The sequence below is a fragment of the Cheilinus undulatus genome, linkage group 1 (assembly GCF_018320785.1).
Source record: "Cheilinus undulatus linkage group 1, ASM1832078v1, whole genome shotgun sequence".
Classification (NCBI taxonomy): Eukaryota; Metazoa; Chordata; class Actinopteri; order Labriformes; family Labridae; genus Cheilinus; species Cheilinus undulatus.
This window is the reverse complement of record NC_054865.1, coordinates 17,580,955-17,608,305: the sequence shown is the minus strand read 5'-3', so window position 1 is coordinate 17,608,305 and position 27,351 is coordinate 17,580,955. Positions and strand designations below refer to the sequence as shown.

Genomic DNA, 27,351 nt, shown 5'->3' with positions numbered 1-27,351 from the left:
CTGAGGTAGTTTCCAGCATGATCAGCCCTTAGAATTCCAGGTAGGAGTATCATTTTAAGACACATGATATCACAAACAAATTGAAGTATCAGAAATGTTGACAACCTTAAAGTAAAGGGAGCATAATTTGATCTACAAACTGTGCATTGATGTTTTAGTGTGAGAAACAGCTCTAAAATAAGCGAACTGTGGCAGTATCTAAAATAAGAGCACATAAATTCCCCTGTGTGTTTGTGCTGCAGATTTTTGTCTTGTAATGGAAATGTGTTTCCCTCAGAGGATCTCTGTCTCTCCCTCCCTCCCTCCATCTCTCCCTCTCAGCCTCTCTCTATGCATGGAGGGAGGCTGGCATTTACTTGACAATTTCTGCCTTTAAGTGCAGTGTTTTTATCTACACCTAAGATAGCCACGAAGCAGGACAATTTAACAGGCAATTTAACTGACCGTGTGTTAGTGAAGCTGTCTGAGTCCCACTCTCTGCCAGAGTGCCATGGCATGATGGATGTAGGCAGTCTGGGCTAGGTGAAAACACACACACATGCACACAAACACACGCAATCCCATTGAATACACAGATACACAGATAGGCCGCCTCGCCATATTTTCCCAATACAAACACATATGGGCCAATCGTCAGCCAAACCCCCTTCCATTAAGTCAACATCTTGTGCTGGCGGTTGGAACAGTGCAGGGCTGGAGTCAGGTCGTCCAAATCCGTCAGTAAGCGGAGGCAGAGGCGTTTGTCATCCTCCTCTCTGGGCACCATCCTCTTGGAAGAGGGAGATGGGGGGACAGAGGGTGGTGAAGCTACGTAGCATCTGGCTCTGCTAGCTCCAGCTGCAGGGAGAGAAGAGGGACAGGAGCTGCGCTGCAGCCCAGGGGAAACACACTTTCTGCAGCCAAAAAAATCCTCCACCACTCTATCTGCTGGATGTGATGGAGCAGGAGTTTGAGGATGTTGCAGATAACTACAGTAGAGAAGAAGGGGTAGCAAGCTGAAATCAGTGAGACTAATTTCCGTGGTTTGTCTCACATGGTTTTGATCATCACAAGAGATGTTCAGGTGACATTTTTACCACCCTGATGCTTAGACCTCAGTATGGGCCCATACAGAGTGGCCCTCTGATCCTAGAGTGAAAAGACAGAAACACTATGTTAGTAAAAATAAATAAATAAAAAACAGATCGGTATCATTTTGCAAGCTTTCCCTTTTCCCCAACACCACACTGTAGTTTGTTACCATCTCATGATTATTTAACTGAACTCTTTGATTTAGTGTGCCTGCAGATAATGGTCAGGTAAAAGCATGTCCAACTTTTTAATATTGTGTTGTTTCAATTATTTCACTTGGGGTTGCACCGTATTATCAGCATGTGGAGTGTATTTTAAGAACTGAGGTTTTAGGTCCGGGCTATGTTTATGTATTAGTATCAACAGAATCTATATTGGTATCTGTCTCGGTATTGGCTGAAGTTAATTAGGAAATATCAGCATATTGAATTTCAGCAAAAATCTAATTTTGCTGCTCTGTGGTATTCAAAAGTAGAAAAGCTTTTACATGAAGTCAACATCTTCAGTCGTGTTTTCAACTAAAAGCTGCTTGACTACATCTGGTACCAAAACAATTAACCCTTCATGGGGCAAAGAACCATATACAGGTACATCTCAAAAATTAGAATATTGTGGAAGAAGTTCAATATTTTTTGTCACTCTTTTCTGAAAAGGAAACCCATATATTAAATAGACTTGTTACACAAAGAGTGAAATATGTCAAGCCTTAATTTCTTGAAATTTTAATGATTATGCCTACAGATAAGAAAACCCAAAATTCAGTGTCTCAAAAAATTAGAATATTACATAAGATCAATAAAAAAAAGGATATTTTAAACAGAAATGTCAGGCTTCTGAAAAGTATGTTTATTTCTATGCCTTCAATACTTGGTTGGGCCTCCTTTTGCATGAATTACTGCATCAATGTGGTGTGGCATGGAGGCGATCAGCCTGTGGCACTGCTCAGGTGTAACGGAAGCCCAGGTTGCTTTGATAGCGGCCTTCAGGTCATCTGCATTGTTGGGTCTGGTGTCTCTCATCTACTCTTGACAATACCCCACAGATTCTCTATGGGGTTCAGGTCAGGCCAGTTTGCTGGCCAATCAAGCACAGTAATGCCAGAGTCATTGGACCAGCTTTTGGTACCTTTGGCAGTGTGGGCAGGTGCCAAGTCCTGCTGGAAAATTAAATCAGCATCTCCATAAAGCTTGTCAGCAGAAGGAAGCATGGAGTGCTCTAAAATGTCCTGGTAGATGGCTGCGTTGACTGTGGACTTCATAAAACACAGTGGACCAACACCAGCAGATGCCATGGCAGCCCAAATCATCACTGACTGTGGAAACTTCACACTGGACTTCAAGCAACGTGGATTCTGTGCCTCTCCACTCTTCCTCCAGACTCTGGGACCTTGAATTCCAAATGACATACAAAATGTACTTTCATCTGAAAAGAGGACTTTGGACCACTGAGCTACAGTCCAGTTCTTTTCCTCCACAGCCCAGGTAAGACGCTTCTGACGTTGTCTCTGGTTCAGGAGTGGCTTGACATGAGGAATGCAACATTTGTAGCCCATGTCTATTGGTCTGTGCCCCAGTCCAGCCTCAGTCCACTCCTTGTGAAGCTCCCCCAAATTCTTGAATGGATTTTGCTTGACAATCCTCTCAAGGCTGCGGTTATCCCTTATGCTGGTGCACCATTTCCTACCACATTTTTTCCTTCCACTCAACTTTCTATGAATATGCTTGGATACAGCACTCTGTGAACAACCAGCTTCTTTAGCAATGACCTTTTGTGGCTTACCCTCCTTGTGGAGGGTGCCAATGACTGTCTTCTGGACATCTGTCAAGTCTGCAGTCTTCCATGATTGTGTAGCCTACTGACCCAGACTGAGAGACCATTTAAAGGCTCAGGAAACCTTTGCAGGTGTTTTGAGTTCATTAGCTGAATAGGGAGCGACACCATGACTTTCCAATATTGAACTTTTTCGCAATATTCTAATTTTTTTGAGACACTGAATTTTGGGTTTTCTGTCTGTAAGCCATAGTCATCAAAATTTCCAGAAATAAAGGCTTGAAATATTTCACTCTATGTGTAACAATTCTATATAATATATGGGTTTCACTTTCAGAAAAGAGTGACAAAAAATATTGAACTGATATGATATTCTCATTTTTTGAGATGCACCTGTATGGTCACTTCGGTCAACTTCCTTCATGGCCTCCCCTCAACTCTATGAAACAGTAGCACAGTAGTTCCCAGTCTTTTATTCCCCCCTACTTATGTCTAAGAAAAGCTGAGACCTCTCCCATGATCCACATGAATTAAAAAGTGATTGATTGGTGTCAAAAATTAACATCAACTTTCAATTGTTTCATAGACAAAACCCAAGGAAAATGGATTTCTATGTTTATTATACCAAAAGACATTTGAATAAACTCTTAAAGTAAAGTTTTGCCATAATCTTAGTAAATATATGCCAATGTAATCTTGACAACCTCAGAGCAGACACAGACACGTGATCAAGTTGACTAATTTACTGAAACTTTCAAGGTAAGATACTAAAAAATGAGTGAATTTTGTTCATATTTATAAATTGTAAGTTTAATTATACTTTTCTGCTATACTATTTCTGCTTCAATTTAGACATTTCATATTTGTTTTTTTATATATTTTTATTTTGAGTCTTATTACAGCTAAAATTCTCTTAGTAATTCAATATTTGTGATTAATATAGATGTCCTGTTGGAAACTGGTCATACCACCTTTACTTATACAGTATTATGAAGCCAGATATGTGATAAACGTTATTGTCCCACAGAAAGAGGCACTTGTCTTGGGCTCTTCACTTGTGCTGCAGCCATAGACAACAATCAACATACACTTTGACATAAGATATTAAGTACCAATAAATAATTCCCTGAAAAATATAAATACCTTTAGATTCTCTGAGCGCAAAAAAAATAGGGCAAACATGTGAGAAAAATAACAGTCCAGTCCATTACCATTCCTGCCTTATTTACTATTAAATAGCTTTATAGACAGTCATGTCTAACTCTAAATGAAGTCATAATCTAAAGGCAACCCTACCATGTCTTGTAAATTAATAATTATTTGAATAACTTTTAAATATGCAAGTAAATACTCTGTAGTTTATATGTGTTGATTTTCCATGGCAGCCATTGCATGGATTTTTTGTAACCATAAACAGACATGGAACCATACTGGTCACTCTGCTGACTTTGATTTTCACCATAATAAGAAAAATCTATTAGTGACAAAAGTGAAAAAGTATTGGGATGCCCACCAATAATATTCTAGGGCTTAAATGTTGAATTTCCAAGTAGGCAGAGTGCATTAGTTTGCCTGTACTGTAGAAAAATAGGGTGAGTCCAGCACAGGGTCAAAGACACATGAACAAAATTGTGACAAATATAAGGTGCTCCTCAAAGATGAGGGGACCGATGTCATAACTGAAATTAAATGAATTGTCCAGGCTATAAGCAAAAAAAGCCATTAGTCAAAACAGAAAATCAGAAGTACTCTAATATCCTTCATTAAGCATGGATGTCTGCATGTTTCAGCTTTAACAGGCATTGTTTTACTATGGACTCTGTCTGCATATAACCTTTGCTTGTATTGATTGGCTGTTGAATAAAGAAAAGTACCCAGTATTGATGCCTGGGTCTGTGTTTTTGTTACTGTGGTATTAAACAGGTATCAGTATTGTCTGATCAATGCATTGACTTGTGTTTGCTGTTACCTGGTATTTGTATCAGCATGATGCCATTTGTCCAAAGATCTGTGATCTCTTGATTCAGTACTGCAAGAGGAATTAGGGTCATTGAATTATGCATAAAAATCTATGAACATCGCATAGAGTAAGCCAGTGTGGCTTTACAAGACTGTGTCCTCTGCTGCAGACTGACCCTGCAGCAACAAGCACAGAGACTGAAAAACGACGTCTGTGGCACGTGCTCACAGTTGAGCAGACTTTCCCTCAAACAGTCCAGAGAAGGTGTAAAGAAAGTATTGTAATGCCAACTGACTAGGATGTTGCACCAGAGGAAAATGTCACCCAAATGATGACCCATAAATCACAGGCCGCAGTCACGCAGCCAAGGCCCGGAGACAGTCTTTAGCATCCAGCGTCAGCACACAAATGATGTTTAGCCAGTAGCGGACATTTAGCACCAGACTCTGCTGCCTGTGAGGGCACTTTGTCACAGATCTATGGATGATTCAAAGCCTGAGGACAGCGTTTAGTATTAGCACTTAATGTCCCAGTGTGTTCCAGGGTTTGTTCTTGGGCGATGTGGTTATGCTGATTGAAGGAAGGAGATCGAATTAGATGTTTGGAGGGAGAGGGTGAGGAGTCCATAGAGGGGCAACACATGCGTCTGACTCTTACTGTGAAATATGACCTTTACGAAGGGGAGATCTGGGGGGGATGAGAAGCCCCTTTCCTCAATCTGAGATGTCCTCTGGGATTAATTAACCCCATTCTCCCATTAGGCCTCTAGGATTTGCATTTCATAGATTGGGAGGCATCCTGAATGGGCTAACATGCACAGTTGTTTGGTCTGATTTCTGGCAGGTGTGTGCACTTTTTAAAATCTTTTTCTGGAGCTGAAGCTGCTCCCTGTTAGGTGTCTTAACACATCACTTTTTTTTTTGGTTGATAACCTCTAGGGAGAACTGAGAAAGAATTTCTGCATGTTTTTGCAACAAAAATTGATATTTAAGATAGAAAGGAGAGACAAATAAGTAAAACTTATCAAAAACAGTAATCAAATCTTCACAACAGACCTTTACCTCACTGTAACACTCTTATGGTTAGCTGGAGAAGTTAATGAAATTAGCAGCACAGATGACAAGCATCTGTCTGATGTCACTAATGATGTGTCAGGAGGCCTGCCATGTGCTTTTGTTGTGATCGCCTATAGACACATGTCTGAAGAAAGTGATAAATGTCACATTCCCAAAAGAGAGAACACAAATTCAACATTCTTTCCTTTAACTGGAACATTTATGTCAATCACACGGACGGCTGCAGGAAGCCGGAGGGTGCCAGCTCGCAGAACAAGCGCTGGTCCCCACAGTGCTGTGATGACGGTCCCCAGACGGGCCGCTCTAACAGCTCCAGCTAATCTTCTTTTCACGGGCTTCATTACGACCTGTCAGGACATAAATTGACAGTAAATTGCCGTGTTTATTAACACAGCACTGAAACAGCATCCTTAACTGTTCTGCCCCCTCGTGCAAATGTTAACGTTTAACAGTGACCAATGGGATCAATTAAGAAGCTGCGCCCAAACACCCTCCCCTCCTCCCCTCACACTCACTCAAAGATGCACACACAAACAGGGCATCACATTCACAATTCCACCTTAATATGCCTCCTCAAACATTATGTCCTCTGTTGATGACCCCTTTTGAAGACCTATTCAGACAGACACTTGCTCGCCACATATTTGCAGCCTGAGTAACGATGGGAAGACTGGCCATGCTTCATGGAGCGCTGCATCCACAGAGTCTGGAGTCTGAGACTTGCAGCGGCCTTTGCCATATAACACAGTAATTACTAGATCAAATCTGTTCAAATGGAGCCAACGCTGTTCTGTGATCCCTCCTATACTAATCAGCACGCTGAGGTATGGCTGTGCGACTATAAATTGCTGACTTAATTAAAACCAGGACCTCTCTGTCATCTAATTACAGGGAGAAAAGGTTATTGCTTCAATGCAATTTTCCAAATATGATTCCTTCACAGTTATTAAAGGCTCAGGCGTCGTTTATTGTTTCAGATTTTTCAATATGGAAATGGCCCCGGTGACAGACGTAATGACTCGGGGAAAACGCTTCATCTCGATAGTGGCCTGGCACGGCCATTTGTCTAAGATAAGTGGAGCGGACAGGAACGGGGAAATGTCATGGGAGGCATCCCATGATTGCCTCCACTTTACAGTTGTCATTAAACAGAGCAAAGGTTTCTTTTCTCCTATGTGGCAGCAATGAGAAGTTTATTAATCTATCCAGAATAGTAGGGGCGGTGAGTTATTATAACTATGAAAATTCACAAGAGACGGGGAAATTGTGGGGAGTAATTGTGTGAAGAGAGCCTCTATTATACTCTACCCAAATCAATATTCAACATCATCTCCATCGCTGCCTTAAACCCTGATGAAAAACTGTTTAAAAATGGTGAGAGGAAAACTTCATTTAAAAAAATAAACCCATCAACATAATTCAAACCCACATTATTTTTGGACAAATTCTGGGTGGATATTGTTGCCTAATGAGAAATAAACAGAGGGGCAATCTAAGACATAATTACCTGTAGGGCTGTTTGATGGCAGATTTTAAACTTGGATATCAGTTAAAAAACAAACTAACTAAATTGGAAATTCTCAGAATCCACTACTGGGTATTTTTTTCCTCTCTGATAAGCCAGAATAAAACTGTCTAACACAAACACATTTGTGTATTTCAGATAGTGCTTGCTCTTTTGCTTTTGGCAGCTTCTGGTTAAAAACTTCAGATTTGTGGCTTTTTCAAAAGCTTCAGTTCTTCTGCAGTCGCCTTGCAATCCCACGCTGAAGCCCACAGAGTTGGCTGGGCCCCTGATAACCCAGAGAATGCGCCCCAAATATCTAGTTATAATTTTTTTCAAAGTATCAATATTTGTGTGTTGTATGAGTAGCATTGGTGCTACCATGCTCCCTGGAAAACAGTTACTTCATTTTGAAGCTGAAAAGTTTGACAAGCTATTGTTGGCTTCTGATGTTGAAATGGTTTATCTGTGCCACCTTTTAACCCTCTATAGCCTCTTTTTCTACCCCATTTATGCCACTTTTGTGTCATTTTTCATCAATTTTGTGCATTTTTACTCATTTAAAATCCAATTTTTAAATGTTTTCTGCCCATTTTTGCCCCTTTTCACCACCGTTTTGGCCACTTTCTGATTATTATTCACCTCTAGTATCCCATTTTGCCACTTACAACTCAGTTTTACTCTGTTTTAAGAAAAATGTTATGATCTGGCCTGGGGAAGTAACAAAGAGGGAGTCCACATGCAGTTTAAAGGAATAACAGATGTATATTATTTGTAACAAATTGTCAAACCAGTTGGGCCAATCAGCTACCAATGGTCAGACCAATCAGCGTCATTTGAGGAGAGCGCGGTGGTAGCTACTGGTGGGGTTTAGTTGTTCTGACAGCTGACAGCAATGGCTGCCACTAGTGTGTAGCAATTAGCTTGGAATTAGCAGCAGTGTGATCTGAACCCCACTGAAAACTTTTATGGTGATTTTTTTGGATAATTATGGAATAAAAGCTCAGTCCAAATACATCCTTTCTCCCTCTCAGCCAAGCTCCTACAATTTGAAGTTCACGACTGGGGGTAGAGTGTCCCAGTTCTCGTTGGACTGGAGGTGGAGGGTGAAGTAGCTACATGGGCCTTCAAACAGAGGTATGCTCCAAACCAAGGGCCTTTCTCAAACTGCTCCCTCCATCCTCACCCTGCACATTTCCACTCTGTTCGCATGCTCTTGTGGAGGATCCACATTGAGTGCCATCCAAAACTTCAGGGTGCAGAGTGAGTGTGTAATTAAACCCTCCATCAGTGATGTCTGCACCGACGCTGACCTTTCACTGTTTGTCATGGGAGGTACTCCATACATTAAAGTTTTGTGTTATCATTCGCATAACTTTAATGCATCAATGTAAGTAAAAAAAAAAAACAGCTGTATGATGGACTTGCGATATAAAAACCTTAACATTACTATCAGTGTCAAGTCTTGAAAACAGTTCGTGTATACTCATGTGGACTGGTTTACGTTCACAGAGACTGAAGAAACTAATACTCTTAGAAACACCAGATTGATATTATAAAATATTTAAAAATGCCACCAAATATGTAGTTTTCTCTCATAATATGGAGTGATTTTAATGACTGCCTAAAATCATTTATGTAGATAACTTCCTATTTTAGTGACCTACATAAACTTTCTGTTTCCATGGCAAAGAGGGGAGTTTGTCCCAAAGCCGACTGCTCAATTCAAACCCTCAACTGAGAGAGTTTCATTCATGACATCAGACAGAGTTCACTCCATACTGGAGTGGAAATGACAAGGGAGCAGTTTGAGAAAGTCCCCAAGTGTAATAGAAAATCAGCACGGGCCTCTTCTCACTGCTTGCATGCGTCACGACTCCGCCGCCCCCGAGGGCGCTGCCCCTCATCGCTGCCCCTCGTCGCTGATTGGTCCTGTCACTTTCAAACCAGGCCCAAACGGTTCAGACGAGAGCTTTGCAACATGGATTCGCCAGTGAGAAACACGGAAACAGCCGTATCCATCTGCTTTTCAAGGTTAGTTTCCTTGTACATAAGATTTGAACATAACGACAACCATATCCATATACAATTCAAACAGGCATTTTAAAAATAGCTTGTGGTAAAAATGTCTGGTCCTGCTGTCCTGTCTGTTTACATATATGCTGTCAATGACTACTGTTAATATATCGGGAACCTGAAGCGCCGACCCATTTTGTAAGGGAAGATGTCTCTTATGAAAACTGAGGTTTTTCTGTGCGTTTCAGCCTTTCAAACACACATGAAAAACATTTTAAGGAACTGAAGATGCACCTTTTGGAACACTCATTCCAGGGTGAAATCTTGCCAAACTCTGTTCAGAGTTAATGTGTAGGCGAGAAAAACTGATGGGCTTGTAACGTCACACCTAATATACTGTAATTGCTTTGTTTCAGTCTTGTGTCTGTCCTTGATAAAATTATAAAAACCCATTCTCTCTTAAAAGTCAGTCTAGTACTGAACTACTGAGGCCTTGTCCACATGTAGGCAGGTATTTTTCTGTGTTTTGAACCTCTGTATGCACACAAAAAGCATTTTAGGTCACTGAGCTGCTTCACCTGCATAGTGAAGGACAGTTTATGCTGACACAGCGTGCTCTTTACAGCACCTAACAGTGCATTTTTATGTTTTTAAGTGGATAAGGATGTTTTTGAGAAAGTATGAAAGGATTGTTTTTGTAAACAGCAGAAGAAACTTTAGTTTTTTAAAATTACCTAGTACATAGGTGTGGAAAGGCCTATGCTTTAAAGCAGTGGTTCTGAACTGGTAGGTCGGGACCCAAAAGTAAGTTGTGAATCTCTTTCCAGTGGTCTGTGGATGTGTGTCAAGGAAAAAAGAAGTGGCGAAGTCTATGAACAGAATCCCCAAGTGAATACAGTAAATTCATAAATGTGTTTTTTAGGTTTTCATTTAATAATGAGTGCGTTTCAGTATTTGTGTTGAGATTTCTTCCTATTTATGTTCTTTTCTTTGGATAACACTGCCGTTGTTCTGACGATAATGAGGAAAGTCCTTCAGAAATTACCAAATTTCCATGCTGCCTCTGGAAAATGGAGTAAAACATTATACATCCTTCTGTAAATAGGTTTGTTTTGCCCTGTCTCTTTGTTCAATATGACTTTTAGGGAACAAACTGTAACTTTTTCACTGAATAAATTTGAGTGGTTGAACATTTAAAAACTCGGGTTGTGATTAGTCTTAAGGAGATGGTGATGGGTCCTGATGTCCAATCACCTGAGGACTACTGTTTTAAGGGACAAGAGAGGGACAAGGTGCAGGGGAAAAAAATTAGAAATGGGACTGAGCCTCACTCTCATAAATTCTTCTCCCCCTCTGTTTTTGTAAGATACTGAAAATCCTTAAGTTTAACAGAAGCCTTTCCGGCAAATATAGAAAGTATATCAGATGAATACAGTCTCTGTGTGTGGGGGTGAGAAGTGGCCATAAAACAACTGTACATGCTGGACACTAATGCTCTGTGTCTCCCACCATAGGGTTTTCTTAATTACATTAACCAAATGCCTTCTGCAGAGTGTGTAATCTCATGGTTAACTGAACACCCCTGTAGCTGCTGCAGCCCCCTCTTCTTTCTTTTCCTCGCTGAAATATTCGTGTTGAAAGCCACATTTCCCATCAACTTCCTCTTTCCAACATGTTAGTGCCAGCATTTGTTCAGACATGTTGCTATTGTTTAATCCTCAATAACCTTCATAATACAGGCGGTACCCCCAAAACATCCACTGTTATCTGGGATTAAGCCGTTATAACTGCACGTATTTTAATTCAAGCATGTTAAGCACCATAACTGAAGCTTCCATTATCAAATATAACTCATTCTTCCTGCGAGATCTTATTTTATATTTTACAGAAGTCATCAAATGTATGCTGATTTAGACTTTGTTTTGTACATATTTGAGGAGTATCTTGCTGAAAAAAAAAAACATTTGTGTTTCTTCTCGTCTGTGTAACACGCTGATTCAAATTGACCAGGCAGGACTAATTTAAATACATTAACTATTCATTAATTGAATAAAGAGGCTAGTTAGCCCCAGGGCCTCTTTATAATCATAAACTGGGGTGTACTCTTTATGCAAAACAGCAAAGTGCCATGTGCTGGCTTATTATGCTACTGATGAATGGCAAAGTACATGTTTCTCCTGCCCACAAACGAGGATTAGGCATGGCAGTGTCAGCAAGTTGTTTCCAGGATACAGAGTCTGCTCGTCCACATTACGGCGTGTTGAGAGGAGTCTGAGTAATGTGATTCTTCTCGTCTTTTCCATGTAGATGTGATCATCACCACCCCCCAACCATGCCAACTCTTTGTGTCGTCTTCCTTAAAACATTACGACACAAGCATCATTAATAAGACTGCTTCTCACTGTCACGCTCACAAATTGATATTTCGTTTCCACACTCTTAAAAAAACACTTTGTGCAGGTTTAATTTACTGTTGGGAAATGTGCTTTTTTATATACCATCGCAACTTTTCTGCAGTTGTTTTAAGTACCAAAACATTAAAAGCAAAGTCCTCCTCACTGTTCAAACTGCACAGAGCCACTGTCAACATTTCAGGATATAGACCCATTTCAGAATTATCCATCCCAGTTGTCACCACTGTCACCTCCTCTGCTCTTTGTCTGTTTAGACATTATTGCTACTTTTGCATTTTGAGACACCAAAGGGTCTTCAGAAAATCAGTATTTGCCAGCCAGTGAATTTGTTAGGATCACATGATCAGTTTCTCTTTTGCTCTCAGCAGCCTTTGGTTAAAAAATGTAAATAAAGTTATTTCTTTTACACTTCAGTACATTTCAGCACTCTCAAATGTAAAAATGATGTACATGTGACTGTGTCAAAACATGAGGTACTGGAATTGAAACATGGGGAACATAGGGATAGATCATGCTGTACAGCAGTGATTCACAACCTTCTTTACTTGCAACCCCTCTACCCATAACTAAGAAAAGCTAAGCCCCCCAGGACCAACTTGGAAAAATTTAACATCAATTTTAATTGTTTTTGTTGACAAAATCCCAGCATAAAAGGCCAATACACTTGATACTGGCGAAAGATCTGTGTAAAGTCTATCCATTATTAGGGCAGCTCTAAAAAAATAATTTAAAAATGAGAAGATCCATACATTTTTGAGAAAAACCCTCAAAATGTAAAGTTCAGAATGTTGGGAAGACTTCCATGTCTATACCCTTTCATTTACTATGAACAAAAGCAGAAAATGTCCCGAAAAAAATTTAGAAAAAAAAAATCGATCCTTTTTTTTTTTTTTTCAAATAACTGATCTTCTTTATTTTTAATCATTTAGAGTGGCCCTAATACACTGTCATATGTTAGCCTATGTTTTTAATCATAATTTATAAAATGAAATACATGCACATCTAATTTTGACAATGTCAGAGCAAACAGGGCCCTGCGCCCTCCCTGAGATCATGCCAGAACCCTAAATTGGTAAACTTTATAGTATGTCCAAAAAATAAAAAACACAAACTTAATGTTGCCCGATCACTCATGGCTGATGGTACATGCACTTTAAAAATCAATATTGGTGCAGACTGGGGGGGGGGGGGGGGTCAAATTTTGAATAATATCTCCATTACATCTATAATTGATAAAATCACACACTCCTATGCTGAATGTCATCTCTCAGTGCTTTAGGTATAGTGGCTACAGTTTGGACCTGATGTCTGACCAGGATTGTGAGCCTAAACTGATAAAATAATGTAAATGATTAGTTTAAACAAACAGCAATTCTGATGCGGACTACAAATTGATGGCTGGCTAATCCCTCGCATCCCTGGTTGGAGAAGAGCATAAACATATTTTCTGCCAAGGAGGGCTTTCAGTGTGATGTTCTGCTATTCTATTAAAAAAAGAAATGTCAATTTTTGATAAAACTGCTGCTATTGATACATCCAGGCTAAATGCTTCAATGGTGTCCTTCGTTCACCAACATGCAGTAAAACTAAACCCTGCCTATAGCTATTGCCTCATTCTCCTAAAGTTACACTGATTAGTTTATTTGTTTTCAGATTAGGCTCAAATGTTTCAGACTGGAACTTTGCAAGATGGATCTGCCTGATAACAGTCACTAAATCCAAGACAGTCTGGCTGCAGACCATACAACTCTGATGGCCACTCTCACAGACGTTCATTTGAGACGCTGTCTCGGTCAGAACAGAAAGGGCGTAATTCTCTGGTACAACGTATTTCCAGTGTTAGAATTTTTTCATCGTTCCTAATGAACAAAGTCTGGTAGTTACATTCACGAAATGGCTACATTGCAAACATTACATACTAACAGACAGTTCAGAAATTGAACAGAGAAAAAGGTCAGAGGTCTAATCCGAGAATGAATTATGCATCGACTTGTTTTAGAAGTAGATACATGGATGGCCCGCATCGTTAGCTTTACCTAATCAACGCTACTACATAAGCCAAAGTAGCTAAGTTGGCTTTAGCAAACATAGCTAAGTAGCTGCTTTGTGAGCTTAGCTTTAGTCACATTAGCTATGTAGCTCTGCTATCTCAGTACCTTTCCCAGCAAACAGCATAATACATACATAAGCTATGTTAGCTGTGTTAGAATATTTTCATGGAGGACACGCTGTTTTTCTGTAAGCAACTTTGTTAAACATTTTGTAATTAGGTTTTGCAGGTCATGTCTTTAACTTTTAACTTTTAGTGGAGGGTTAGGGTACGGTAGGGTAGGGTTAGGGAGAGGGTCCATCAGAGATGTACGATCTGCAGCCAGACACCTCTCATTAAATCTGGCCACTCTATAAGCTTTGCAAGGTTAGGGAGTGTTGTTATGCCAAATGCATTACTTGCTTTTTGCAACCAACCTCTGTAGGCACCACAGGGAACTGCAGTTTTCTGCGCTTTTGTGTTGGCTCAATTTTTTAACACGAGGTTAGCTACTCTTTGCTGCAAATCTGATGAATAAAGTTTGGGGTCAGAAAAATGTAAACCCCCAGTTGTTCTAATAAGTAGCTGTTGTCCCTTAAGCAAAAGAAAAGAAAATAGACACAACCTTTACAGTTTTCTGGCACTTCTTAATAATTTTCCTACAGTCCCTTCATTTAAACTGGTTGATACAGTCTCTTCATGCTGCTGCTATTATTCTGGATTCACTCAGTCTAAAGAAAACTGCCTCTAGGCTAGAAAATCTCAAATATTAAGAAATGTAATAAATTTTTTTGTTGGATACCGTCTAGGACATGGACATAGTTCTATAGAACATATTTGGACTGAATTTATAAGGTAAAGAGGGCTTGAACCCTTTCTGTCACTCATGAACATACCTGTGTACTCCACATTTTCGTACAGGCCACATTTCAGTGCATGTCGGTACAGGCGGGAATACTGTTGAGCAACAGCGGGCTGTGGAGCTGCTGTAATTCTTAATAACTGAGTTTTGTCTCCTCATTAGTCTCCGGTGTCAAGCCTTAGCTCAAAGGGCTGAGTTTAAGCGTCAGCTTGCAACGTGGCGCCGGAATCTCTCTCAAGTTACCGACAACCCACTGACCAATGGCAGGGTTCGTTTAACTGGAAGGGGTTGGGCTCTGCCTGAAACGGACACTCTGATTGGATGTACGTAAGGCGGCAGAAAATCCCTGCTTGGTTGCATCCCTTCTTCAGGGAAAAGGGGACAGGATAGCCAAAAATCGTATGAGTGAGTATTGTAGATGCCCTCAGAGGACCTCAGGTGCTCTTTTGCAGGTGTTTTTTTTTTGCGGATGCAGCTAAAATAAGCCACTGCAGAAGATAAGAGCAAGGCTTAGGTGGTCGATACAAGCAGTGAAAGTGGCTGCATAGCGTCGCCGCTTGTTATTGTTTCATTGTAGAGCTACAGGCCTGCCTGGAGACAGCTGTTGTGGTTTTATCTTCATCCTTCCTGACTGATGGACGTCCTCGGCTTCGTGTGTGCCGTGCTTATGTGCGCTGCTGCGGTGCAAAGCAAGCCCACTTTAAGAAAAGACAGAGTCCATCATGAACCAGAGCTGAGCAGACAAGGCCACGAAGACAATAAGAGCTACCAGTACGACCATGAGGCCTTTCTGGGCAAAGAGGAGGCAAAGACGTTTGATCAGCTCACACCAGAGGAGAGCAAAGACAGGCTTAGGTAAGGACAGACCTCCATCAACCTCTAACATGACCTGATTTCCATGTTATCTTTGAATGGCCTGAGTGTTACTATCACATGTTGCAGCATGGAGTAAATCAGGCACACTCACTCCTCTTCTGCAGGAGTCTGTTGCGTGTAACTGTGCAGGCTGAGCGCATTAAAATTTAACAAATGCCTGAGAAAGACGTGCATGCCAAGGTCTACAAGGCTGGATAAAATTGGTGCATTAGTTGTTCGCACACACACCCATATAGATCTAATTGCTTAGTCGAAATCTTAATTATGCATCTGATGATTAAAGAAGCATTTGTTGGCGATGGAGTTTGAGTAAAAGTTATGTGGAAGCTGTCACTGCCTGCAGTACACGTCATGTGCTACGTGGTTGTGTTTGGATGTAAAGCTGGCACCATGTAAGACATGAAGAAATCCTTTCTTTCCTGTGATGGTGCTGAGAGTGGGAGGGACCCCTTAACATCACAACGTGGCAACCCAGCTCCAAGAACACACCACAGCTACACTCATCCTACATTTCTCACTTAAATGGGCTTGCCTGCTCCTCCTACTTAAGTATACTCATTGAAAACACTTTCATTTGACCAGAAACTGTTAAACATGCACATTTTATCTCCTCCCTGATAATAATAAAAGTATTTCTGTGTGTTTTGGACACCCATAATCAAGGGTCAATAAATCAATACATACAGTATATCGACTGTGAGCTGTAGTAATAACCAAGTTTCTCCCCTCTTTTCTTATTCTGATTCCCATGATACAATTATAAAATCAATTATGCAAAATATAGATTGTTAGTTTAAAAACATACAGCTGGCTGTAGACTCGGGCTGCTTGATAATGGCAAAAATCATAGCCATGATTATTTTGATTGGTATTGTGAATTCACTATTACTTCTTGATTTGATAACATGCAATTATCAAACTTACACATTCTCAACACTTTGAAAAAAAGGCAATAAATGAGCAAAATAGGTCAGATAAAGGTATTTAATAACAATAAATCAACAATTTCTTTTATAGCCAAAGTATGGCAACAAATGTGGCCCACAGATCAATTTTGATTGGCCCGCAGTAAATTCGAGAAGTAAAATTAAATATGGCCAACATTTGAAGCTTTTGCTTGACTGTACTGTACTTCATAGTTTCAGCACACAATAGTGCTATTGTGCTTATTCTGTAAACAAACATCTTGACAAGAAGAATTTATTGATGTGTTTTTTGTGACAAATCTGTGCATGGTTGGTTAACATATTGGCAACCAAAGAAATAACAATATCTTGTTTTATAACTCCCTGATAGGTTACAGAGGTAAAAAAGCCAGCTTTGGATACTTTTTCTGAAACTGTTTTTGTATGATGTATCATACAATATCTTGTTTTATAACTCCCTGATAGGTTACAGAAGTAAAAAAGCAGTACCAATAATATTTCGGGGGGCAGAGCCAGTGGTAGCTAGGGCCAAACAGGGCCCCTGAAATCTGTTTGGCATCCCCGAAAGCCTGGAAACTACTGTCTGTTTGCATTGTTAGACATTAAATCCTCCACCCCAGCTCCTCCTTTATTCTATTTCTGACTTAATCAGTGTCATATACCTCACCTTGCGGATATTAAAGTGGCCCCAACATCCTTAAGTATTTCTGTAAGTGGAAAAAGTTTGGACACCCCTGATGTAGTCAAAGTTTGAGCCGTGTCTGCAGTTTGATGATATTTTAACTTAAATGAGGATGACAAAGTAGAGGAGAATTAAAACTATGCACTAACAAATTGTGAAGAATTTTGATGAAGAAAATCTAATAATAATAATAAAAAAAACATTCAGAATAATTTTAAGAACAGTAATGGTATTATTTAGCACTTTTTGTGCTCCGTATCGGTGAGTACTCAAATATAAGTACTGGTACTTGTCCTTAGTCTGGAAAAATGTGGTATCAGTGAATCCCTGATATATTAAATATTATTCTAATGATCTATTAAATAAAAAACGAAGAAACTTTTAGAACACTTCAGATATTCAGTCTTGTTTAACAAAAACTGCCAAAAGCAAAACAGAGGAAGCATAGTCTGAATTGCAAAAATACTTTGTCACAGTTTTGAATATTTGGCAACCTATTTGTGCAATTTACAGAAGTTTGCTCACAGTTCATGGTAAATAAAAGCAGGAAATAATTCAGTGTTGGGTAACTAGGACTTCTGCTTTTGTCACCTTGTTGTTGAAATAGATTGAAAACACACAAGTTATCAAAATTGGTTTCCATGAACTTCCATGGTATCAAAAACAGTAGGCTATTAATGTGATGTGATATAATTTAATTTTGATTTGCATTATATCGAAGTTTACAGTTCCTTTATTATGACAGCCCTAACCATGGCCCATGTATCATTATGAGTCACCCTTTATGACCACTTCTGCCTTTAATTAATATTTCTTGCTCTGGTTTATTACTACAAATCAGAACTCTTAACCTTCCTGTCTTCTCTCTCTTTCCTTGTAGTAAAATAGTGGACCGGATAGACAGTAACACTGATGGCTACATCACCACAAATGAACTGAAGGCATGGATAAAGCGTGTCCAGAAGCGTTATGTTTATGAGAATGTGGCAAAGGTATGGAGTGATTACGACCTGAACAAAGACAACAAGATTTCATGGGATGAATACAAGCAAGCCACATATGGATACTACCTTGGTATGTGTCTTCAGGCATTTTTATCGTGATTTTTTAAGATTTATGAAATGTTTTGGTATAACCTGGTTTTAAATTCCTTTTTCAGCCAACCCTGAGGAGTTTGACGAATCGACAGACCAGTTCAGCTTTAAGAAGATGCTCCCTCGTGATGAGAGGAGGTTTAAAGCAGCTGATCTGAACAAAGACTTGACAGCAGACAGAGAGGAGTTCACATCCTTCCTCCACCCTGAGGAGTTCGAGCACATGAGGGATATTGTGGTTCTGGTAAGCCCTCCATAATTACACAGTCATTAAGTATGATTAGAAAGAGGTGTGGAGTCTGGAGTTTGGCACCAAGAAATCTCTAAATTTTGAGTTTTTGATGTGTTTCACCACTGAGAAATATGATTTTATAACTAGAATATATCTGCCTCCTATTCCATAAATCTGGTGACCCTGTGAGATAAATGTGATAGCATTTGATAGCTCCTTAATGAAATTTTAACTCGGCCAGGAAATGATTGAGTTTCAGTATTTTTTGGAACAGGTCCAGTGGGATGGGACCGACTGTCCCATTTAAGACTCAATCTTTAAATATAAATTTGGCTTCATGGAACAGTTGCGTGGCAAATGTTAGCAGCGATGCACTATGCTGCTCTGTTCATAAAAGTTGTACTACCCATTTGACAGAGTTAATTATTAATCTCTCATTTTTATGATGTCACCGGATGTAACCAAAGACCTGTTCAGCCACGGGTCCTCAGTGATTGTGGTGAATCTGGCTAACCTGATATGAGGCTGGTTTCTTGTAATACCGGTTTGGACACGTTCCTAACACGCAGATCTTTCACACAACCACACAACAGCGCTATTGATGGTGTCTGTTGTCATGTGAGGAAAATGGGGACACTTTGTGGCTATAGAAAGGACACTTACAATGATCAGCAGGGAGGATAAGAGACGGAGCTTGCAGTGTTGTTTAATGGATCACGTCACTTTATTCTACTGTAAAGTGAAGTCACTTGTTCTGCATTTTTTCAGTTTAATCATCAAGTTATCCCACTTTTAGCCAAAGTATTTTTTTTAGAAAAAGCAATTTTTTTTACAAATAAATTTTTAAAGAGACCATCTTCTGCCTTACACCAGTTTGTTTTGGTATATTGTGTCTTCCATTCATTGTTGTGTGGACTAGTGAATCCTACTTTACATTTCAATAGGGATGCACAATATTATCTGCATGATATCGCTATAGGCAGGAAAGGAGAGTGAAACAAGAAATGATTCAATACTCAGTGCTTAGGGCTTCTGTAGTTGCTGAGCTGGTATAGCAGTAGGTAGGAACACACAACATAATCAGCATGAAATTGGTATCTGCAGATAACTGCTCAAAAAGTCAATTATTGATATCAACAGATATGAAATATTACAGGAGTATTTCCAGATGGAGTTTGTTTTCTCTTTTATTTTTAATGTGTGCTTTAAGGACTAAAGTTTTTGGTCTTGACTTCAGCTAGTTTGAATTAAAGTGTCAGGTAAAATTAGTTTGAAAATATCTGTATAGTGGATATCAGCAAAAGTCCAACATCACAGATCCTTACTTCTTAATGGTGTTTTTATCTGGGACAGGGTTTAGTGTAGTGTATCTTTGATCAAAACACTCTGACTCTGGCTTGAATGCAGGTCTCAAGAGCGATGCATCGCAGTTCCATCATCATCAACCTCTAAGGTCATCTCAGTACCAAAATTTCAAAGGTTAAAATGAAACTTGTAAAAAAAAAATTAAGCTGTATTTAAATCTGTTTCTAGGGCTGCTCAATATCTGAGTTATGCTGATATGTGATACGCCAGTATTTATCTTTTCTTTTTTTTTTAGCCAATACTGATATGGATAAATTAATGTAGTTCAACCCTCAAACTTTTGTCATTGAAACTCACTTAACCCCGTAAAGCCTGATACCTCAAATAATATCCAGAAAAATCCTCATGTTTTGAAACTGTGATTTTTATCTAATCTTCTACCAAAATCCAAAAGAAAGGGGAAAAATGCCATAAAGTTTCACATATGTATTTTTTTTATCATATTTGACACATGAGACATTTTTTGGAAACTAATAATCCACTGGAAGGCATTTCTGTCATTTATCAGAATATATTCAATAGTTTTTAAGGAAATTATTAGTCATGTTTATCAGACAAAGGTCTCACAATATCACATATCAAATATGATACATTTGGCTTTAAAGGGTTAAAAGTTGGCAGAAATTTCAGTCTCTAGATGTGGAAAGTTGGTAGAATCTAGAGACTGAAATTTTTGCCCATTCCTCTTTGCAAAATGGCTCAAGCTTAGTCGGATTTTATGGAGAGCATCTGTGAAGTGCAACTGCTCTCTCTGCTTGTGGCACGTTTGGGTTTAAAAGACTAGAAAGCTGTAGATACTATTGATCATTAAATCAACATAGAATTTAATGCTTTAAAAATGTAGTGTTGAAAAGTATTAGATAATAAAAGGTATGGCAGCCATGATGACTCTTTACATTTTTTCCATGTTATTATGTGTGATTCCTCTTTATGACCTACAAAACAAACAAGCCCACCAATGATTATTCCTATAGTTATATTTAATGTCTGTAAATGCTACCTGGGGTGGTGTCAGGCAAAAGGATTACCAGCACACTGAAGAACAGAGTCTTTTATCCATTTTTTATAGCAAAGACTCACTGCTAGTGATTCATTTGACTGTTGAAATAAAGCAAGGCGGGCATTTTTGAAAACACATCTTACACATACAGTATAAAGGACAAGCTTCGGAAAAAGATAAAACTACCACTCTGTTTACAGGGTCACCAAAATCAACGCAAACTATTTTTGTGTTTTAATTATTTGGAGTGTCTTTTTTGCTGTTGAAGTCTTGTGAACTGCAGCATGCTTAGACTGGAGTTGGTGGCAGTTACAGTGTTGACAGTCCATTAAACAGTATCTACAGTGAGCATGCATCCTTTAGTGTGACTGTGGTGCGCCTCTCACATGCTGCTGAAATGTACAGGACATCTGTTCCACTGTCAGTGATACACAGGTCTACAGGCTTTATATTTTTAATGAATAGCTCTTCTTGTTTACATGCAACCTTTCACAGGTTAAGTGGGTATAGAAACCAGATGGATGCTCATGTTTATTATTAGTCTGCTATTAGACTATAGAGGCTCTGTGGTCATTAATCTTGCATCAGGGTTCAGAGAGAGCCTCTCACCTGCAGGAAAGGATGCATGCAGTGATTTGAGTCTGTGTAGCTGAGTGCATGGGATATAACCCAGATGCATTTCACTTACTCCTCATGTACATGCATGGTCGTCAGTTGATGATCAGCTCCCACGCTAAGCCATTTAGTCAGATTCACACTCTCTCAAATGTAGGATGGAGGAGAAAAGCTCCTGTAATGTGTGTGCCAGTCTGCCAGCCTGATGTCACTTGACCCTCCTGCTTTCACTCCTGCTGCCTGAGGCGCTAACTTTTCTTTTTATTACTCAGAGTGAAAGTTTCAGCATGGTTGACCCTTTAATGACATCATAAACTCTTTGTGAATGCAGGAAACCCTGGAGGACATTGATAAGAACGGCGATGGACATGTGGATGAAGATGAGTATATTGGTAAGTTCAGGCAAATTATTTCAACATGTAAATCAAATTAATTTGTTTTTGAATAAAGCAGCCACATCAGCTACATGCTTATCAACATGCTACAGAAAGTCTTCATCAACGTCATCTTGTCATTATCTAAATCAGGCGCCATTTTCAGATTATTCTGGTGAGGACATTGTATTTGGAAGTTAGGAGAAATTTTGACTAAATTAACAAAATATGTTTTTTTTCCAAACATACACTTCAAAATAAATATATTTTTCTGTAGTCTCTGAAACTGTTCTCCAGATCTGTAGATGGTTGCTTTCTTGTTCAGCAGTGAAACAGTGGCACAGTTCTTACAGTAACAAGACTGTCTTGCTTTTCAAGTGTGTCTGCTGTAAGTGCACTGAAATGGTAAAGCTTGTAGAAATAAAATGGTGTACATGTTGCTCAATCATAAACAAACCCTTGTAATAACGCTTAATATTTAAAGCTCTCTGGATACATAGCTCGTACAGTAAGTTTTTTATTTAGTAAAGTTTGGTCATAGCCTTCTCAGTGGTATCTTTTTCTGATCCATTATAAGCACTTAGACTTTGTTCTGATTAAGCTCAGGGGTTTCAAAATTATAATCCATCAACCTCCCTTAAAATAGAGGAAAAATAACCTCTTTATACTAACACAGCTCAATACAGTTTTATCATCAGCAAAGCTGTAATAAGCCCAGTTTTGGGCTGCAAAATCAGTTAATCTTCCTTCATTGGTTTTATATCAATTTTATTACAAGAGTTTTGTCCATCCATAATGCATTCCTGTCAGCTAGTCTCTGGATCTTTTAATGAAGCCACATATATGAAATCTATTTGTAAATGTGAATACATACTTTTTTAAAGTGAGCAAGTGCAAGTTTTCAGATCCATTCCTCTCATTTGTTTGCACTGTTCAGCTGACATGTTTGCACATGAGGATGGAGGTCCAGAGCCCGACTGGGTCAAAACTGAAAGGGAACAGTTCTCTGACTTCAGAGACTTGAACAAAGACGGTAAGATGGACCTAGACGAGATCCGCCACTGGATTATGCCACAAGACTACGACCACGCCCAGGCCGAGGCCAGACACCTGGTGTACGAGTCTGACCAAGACAAGGTACTGACTCTTAACTACACAAACATTTTTAAGAAACTGTTTCTTCTCATCTTGCGTGTGTGTTTAGTTTAGTTTTTATTTATCAAGGGACAGTGTGCAGTATCATTGATCATTCATACATAGTAAATGAAAACATGGTTGCACCAGATTTAGCGAGTCGCTAGTTGCAATCTGTAGTCCTACATAAAACTGATACAAAACATGCACAAAACTCCCAAGTAACAAGGACAAACACCTGACATGACAAGGTACATAGAATACATTATTGTTCATCATAGAGAACAATTGATTAGTCCAATAATGGCTTTGTTCTTCTTCTTTTTTTTTTTTTAACCCTTTTAAATGTGAAAGTGAAAACAGTTCTACAAAGTAATGGCAATTAAATACAAGCTATAGGCATGCTTCTAGGCAGCTGGTCCTGGAAGGCTTATAAAGGTAGAGGGGAAAATGAATGACCAAAATATAGGAAAATCCTGGAGGGTAGTCTTTTTCAGTCTGTAAGAGAACTACAGCTTGGGAGGAGATTTATTTTCTAGCAAGGCAATGACCCGACGCGTGCAGTAAAACCTACACAGACAACAAGATGAGATGAATGTTCTGGAGTGGCCGAGTCAAAGCCCAGACCTAAATCCAACAGAGAACTAGAAAAGCACTTGGAGAGCGCAGACCTCCGCCATTAGCCCTATCTCCCAATAGTACAGAATCCTTTAAAAAAGATCCTGGATCTAGACGGTGGTCCGGATCACTCCCAAAATCTAATCAGTTCTTCCTTATGCCATTTCTGACATTTCCTAAAAATCAAAATCTGTCCACAACTTTTTGAGTTATGTTGCTAACAAACAAACTAACAAACAAACAAACAAACCCACCTGATCACATAACTTCCTGGGCGGAGGTAATTAGTGGCTAGACTTGAAAGAGGCTGTTCACGCCTAAACCCTCTGCAGCTTCACAGAGCTTGAGCAGTTTTGCAAAGAATGAAGTAAGATTGCAGTGTCCAGGTGTGCAAGCCTGATTGAGACATATCCACACAGACTCAGTGCTGTGATTGCAGCCAAAAGTGAATCTACTTAACACTGACTTGAACAGAGTGAATATTTATGCAGTCACTTATTTGAAATTACAAATTTTTATCTAATTGTTACTTTGCAGAAATCAGTTTTCACTTTGACATCAAAAGTGTTTTGTAAAATATTTTCTTTTTATCAAAAAGCCAAATTATATTGACCATGATGGATTCATAAAATCAATAAAAGGGCGAAACATCCAATGGGCGAATACTTTATATAGGCACTTTAAATCATTTACATAATATATGAATTGCTTCTTGCACAGTATTAATGGCAGGAAACCACCAAAAATGAACTATAGGGGAAACACTGCTGTCAAACCACTCTGAGCTATGAGGCCCTAACTGTCCACTGTGCTGTTCTTTACATCCTGGTGGTGGAGCATTATTGAAAGGTGATAACAGTTCACTGAAGCTAGGGCTTGTGGCAGCTGCTGCTTAAGCTGGGTATACACTGTGCGATTTCAAGCTGTCCTACGACGGTCGTGGTAGGATGTCAACTCATACTGTGCGTCTGAATCACTCACAACCATCACGTATGATTTAAATGCTCATACTATACGGTCCGATGTTTATCCCCGACCTGGGTGCTCACACTGTAAAAGTGAAGTTGGGACGGACTGTGACAGAAATCCACTGAGTTTCCTTTTCAAAAAGTCTCACACATTGAGGGTGAAGTGTTTCCAGTCATATCCTCTCTCTCTTTCCCCCACACACACACACAGCATCCCCTCCATGTCAGTTGCAGGTCCGCAGGTAGGAATATTTCCTGCTGGTTTGTTTCCTTTATCATAGCGGGGCTGTGGGGGCATCAGCAAGTCATTCCAGCTGTCGCCATGGTAATTTAGGACATTGTCTGACAGTTTAAAAAGGAAAAAAATCTCCCAAAGTAGTTTATTCTGCTTGTGTTTCTGCTCTGATGGTGGGAGTATCTGGAGTCGTACGACCAAAGTATCAAACATGTCAGAAATCCATCCGACCAGTTGGGAGCAGCTTGTGGGGCCGTAGTCAGGCCGTGGTCGGCCGTCGTACCCCCCTGTACACAGCATGACAAACAACGCCTGATCTGACTGAAAGTCGCCTTACTTCAAAGTGAGTCGTGCAACTCAAAATTCATGGCTGAATCGGACGAAAATCGCACAGTGTACACCCGGCTTTAGACCCAACATTTAAACACTTTCATGAGCCTAAATGTGAAAACAAAAGGTTTAACTGAAGAGTAATTCTTGGCCCAATAGTAAGGGTGACAAAGTTTAATCATTAAGGAAGTCAATTGTGTAAGTCCCTTGTTAAAGGCCTTCATGGGTACTACTTTAAATTGATCAAGAGAGACCTAATGCCAGGGAATATTAATTTATTTTTCCAAGTTTGGAAATGTGAAATGCCTTTAGTGAAAAGAGACTCCATCATGGTGTGTGCATGAAGGCTGTGAGGCCACACAGCCAGATAGGATATCCCCCTTATGGGATCTAGACTGGTGGACTCTGAGGAGCTTGACCCAGACACTGATGAGGTGGCGATGAAGGGAAACGGAGTAGACTTCTGAGGACCTGGGTACAGATGAGATGTACTGAGGTAGCTGGGGTGGAGGAGGGTTGCAGTGGTCATACTGAAATGACAGACTGACTGCAGAGGAGAATAGAACAGAAATATGACAGCAGTAGGATGATTGGACCTACAGGGGTCATGGCAGAACAGGATTGGTTTAAGATTCAAATGATTAGACGCCCATACCAGCTGATTACCAGAGCAGGAAACAGAGACACGTGAATGAGTGATAATGAATGAAAGGATGAATGGAAAGGAAACATTGCAATTCCCTTGTATTCCATTTTCAGGACCAGATGCTGACCAAAGATGAGATCCTAGAAAACTGGAACATGTTTGTGGGAAGTCAGGCCACCAACTACGGAGAAGACCTCACCAGGAACCACGATGAGCTCTGAGCTCTCAGTGCTCTCCTGACGAGTATGTGAGAAGAGGGTTGATAACATCTTCGTCTTCTTAGACAGAACCACGAACTCCTCTGAACATCCCTACAGCCTCCACTCCATCCTCTCCTCATGAGAACAGGACGGATGTCAGCACGAGTGACTGTAAACAAACACTGTAGAGACCAAACCAGAGAGGGGGTGGGTGTCTGCTCACCTTCAACTCTAAGGGTCTATCATAGTTTTGTTTCTGACATTCAGGAGCAAAGCCAGGCCCAGTGGACTCAGCTCTCCATTAACGGTGCCTTCTAGCCGCGTCGTCGGCTCTGCTGCCTCAGAGATCTGTGTACATAGTCGTCAATGAAACAAAGCTGAATGCAGAGCTTTCCATGGGTATTCAGACACAGGAAGAGTTTTCAGAGCAATGTTAATGTGAAACTTAAGCAAAGAAAGAACATTTTATTCAGATTTTATTTATTTATCAAATGTTCTATGAACTTTGAGAATGAAAACATGTTGAAGTAGATTTAAGACATAAACAATACTTCTTTGTTTACAGTTTTTCTTGCCAAATGATTTAAATGTTTATATCTGTTTAGTTAAATGCTTTTAAACTGTTTATTAAAGATGTTTAATGGCATGGCTTTGCACGCCTTGGTTTTCGTGCCCGTGAATTTTTGTTCTCTATTAGTTTGATGTATTTATTGGTTTATTCCAGAGTTAGCTGCATCTTAAGTTTAAATTGACCTTTATTGATGTTACATTTGAACTTTACTGTTTACAATGGTCTAATTTAAGAATATGTTTAAGTGCTTTATTGGCTTTTATATGTAAGACTTTAATAGGAAATGCTTACTTTGGTTAACTTTCACATAGAGATATCTTTTTGCACCACTCCAAGGTCATCTCTCGTATTGCATGTTCTGATAGTTTTTCCACAGCTTGTATGACGGCTAGTTTTTTCACTCATCATTTTTTCACAGATCATCTTTTACATGTTTTTCTTACTTTTGACTTTACTCTGTTACACATGTGCATTAATGCCTTTATTTCCACACTGCAGATGTCAATGAAATGTCTTATAATAAAGTTTGTGTATTTTGTTTAAGCTGCAAAGAATCATCATTGAGTTTTTCCTGTTTGTGTGACTGGCTCCTGTTTGCCTCTCTGTCCAGCCAAGACAAAGCAAAGCACATGACCTCATTATTGACTTTGGTTATGTACTCTGATGTCTTTTAGATAATCATCTGACATATCAGTCTAGCATGGACAGCGGAAGGAAGTTGTAACTATTTGTTCTTATCTATATATTTTAAGAACCATAAATCAAAATGATCTAACGAGGAGG

At 39.5% G+C, this 27,351-nt stretch overlaps 1 protein-coding gene across 1 annotated transcript; it reads left to right on the top strand.

The window, feature by feature from the left end:
* Window positions 1-15,051: 15,051 nt before the first annotated feature.
* On the top strand, window positions 15,052-27,111 carry rcn1 (reticulocalbin 1, EF-hand calcium binding domain). Its single transcript, XM_041810578.1, has 6 exons — window positions 15,052-15,557; window positions 18,067-18,260; window positions 18,346-18,524; window positions 21,824-21,884; window positions 22,804-23,003; window positions 25,911-27,111. Exons 1-6 carry the CDS (start codon window positions 15,337-15,339, stop codon window positions 26,016-26,018), a joined length of 963 nt encoding a protein of 320 aa, XP_041666512.1. The 5' UTR covers window positions 15,052-15,336; the 3' UTR covers window positions 26,019-27,111.
* The last annotated feature ends 240 nt before the right edge of the window (window positions 27,112-27,351 follow it).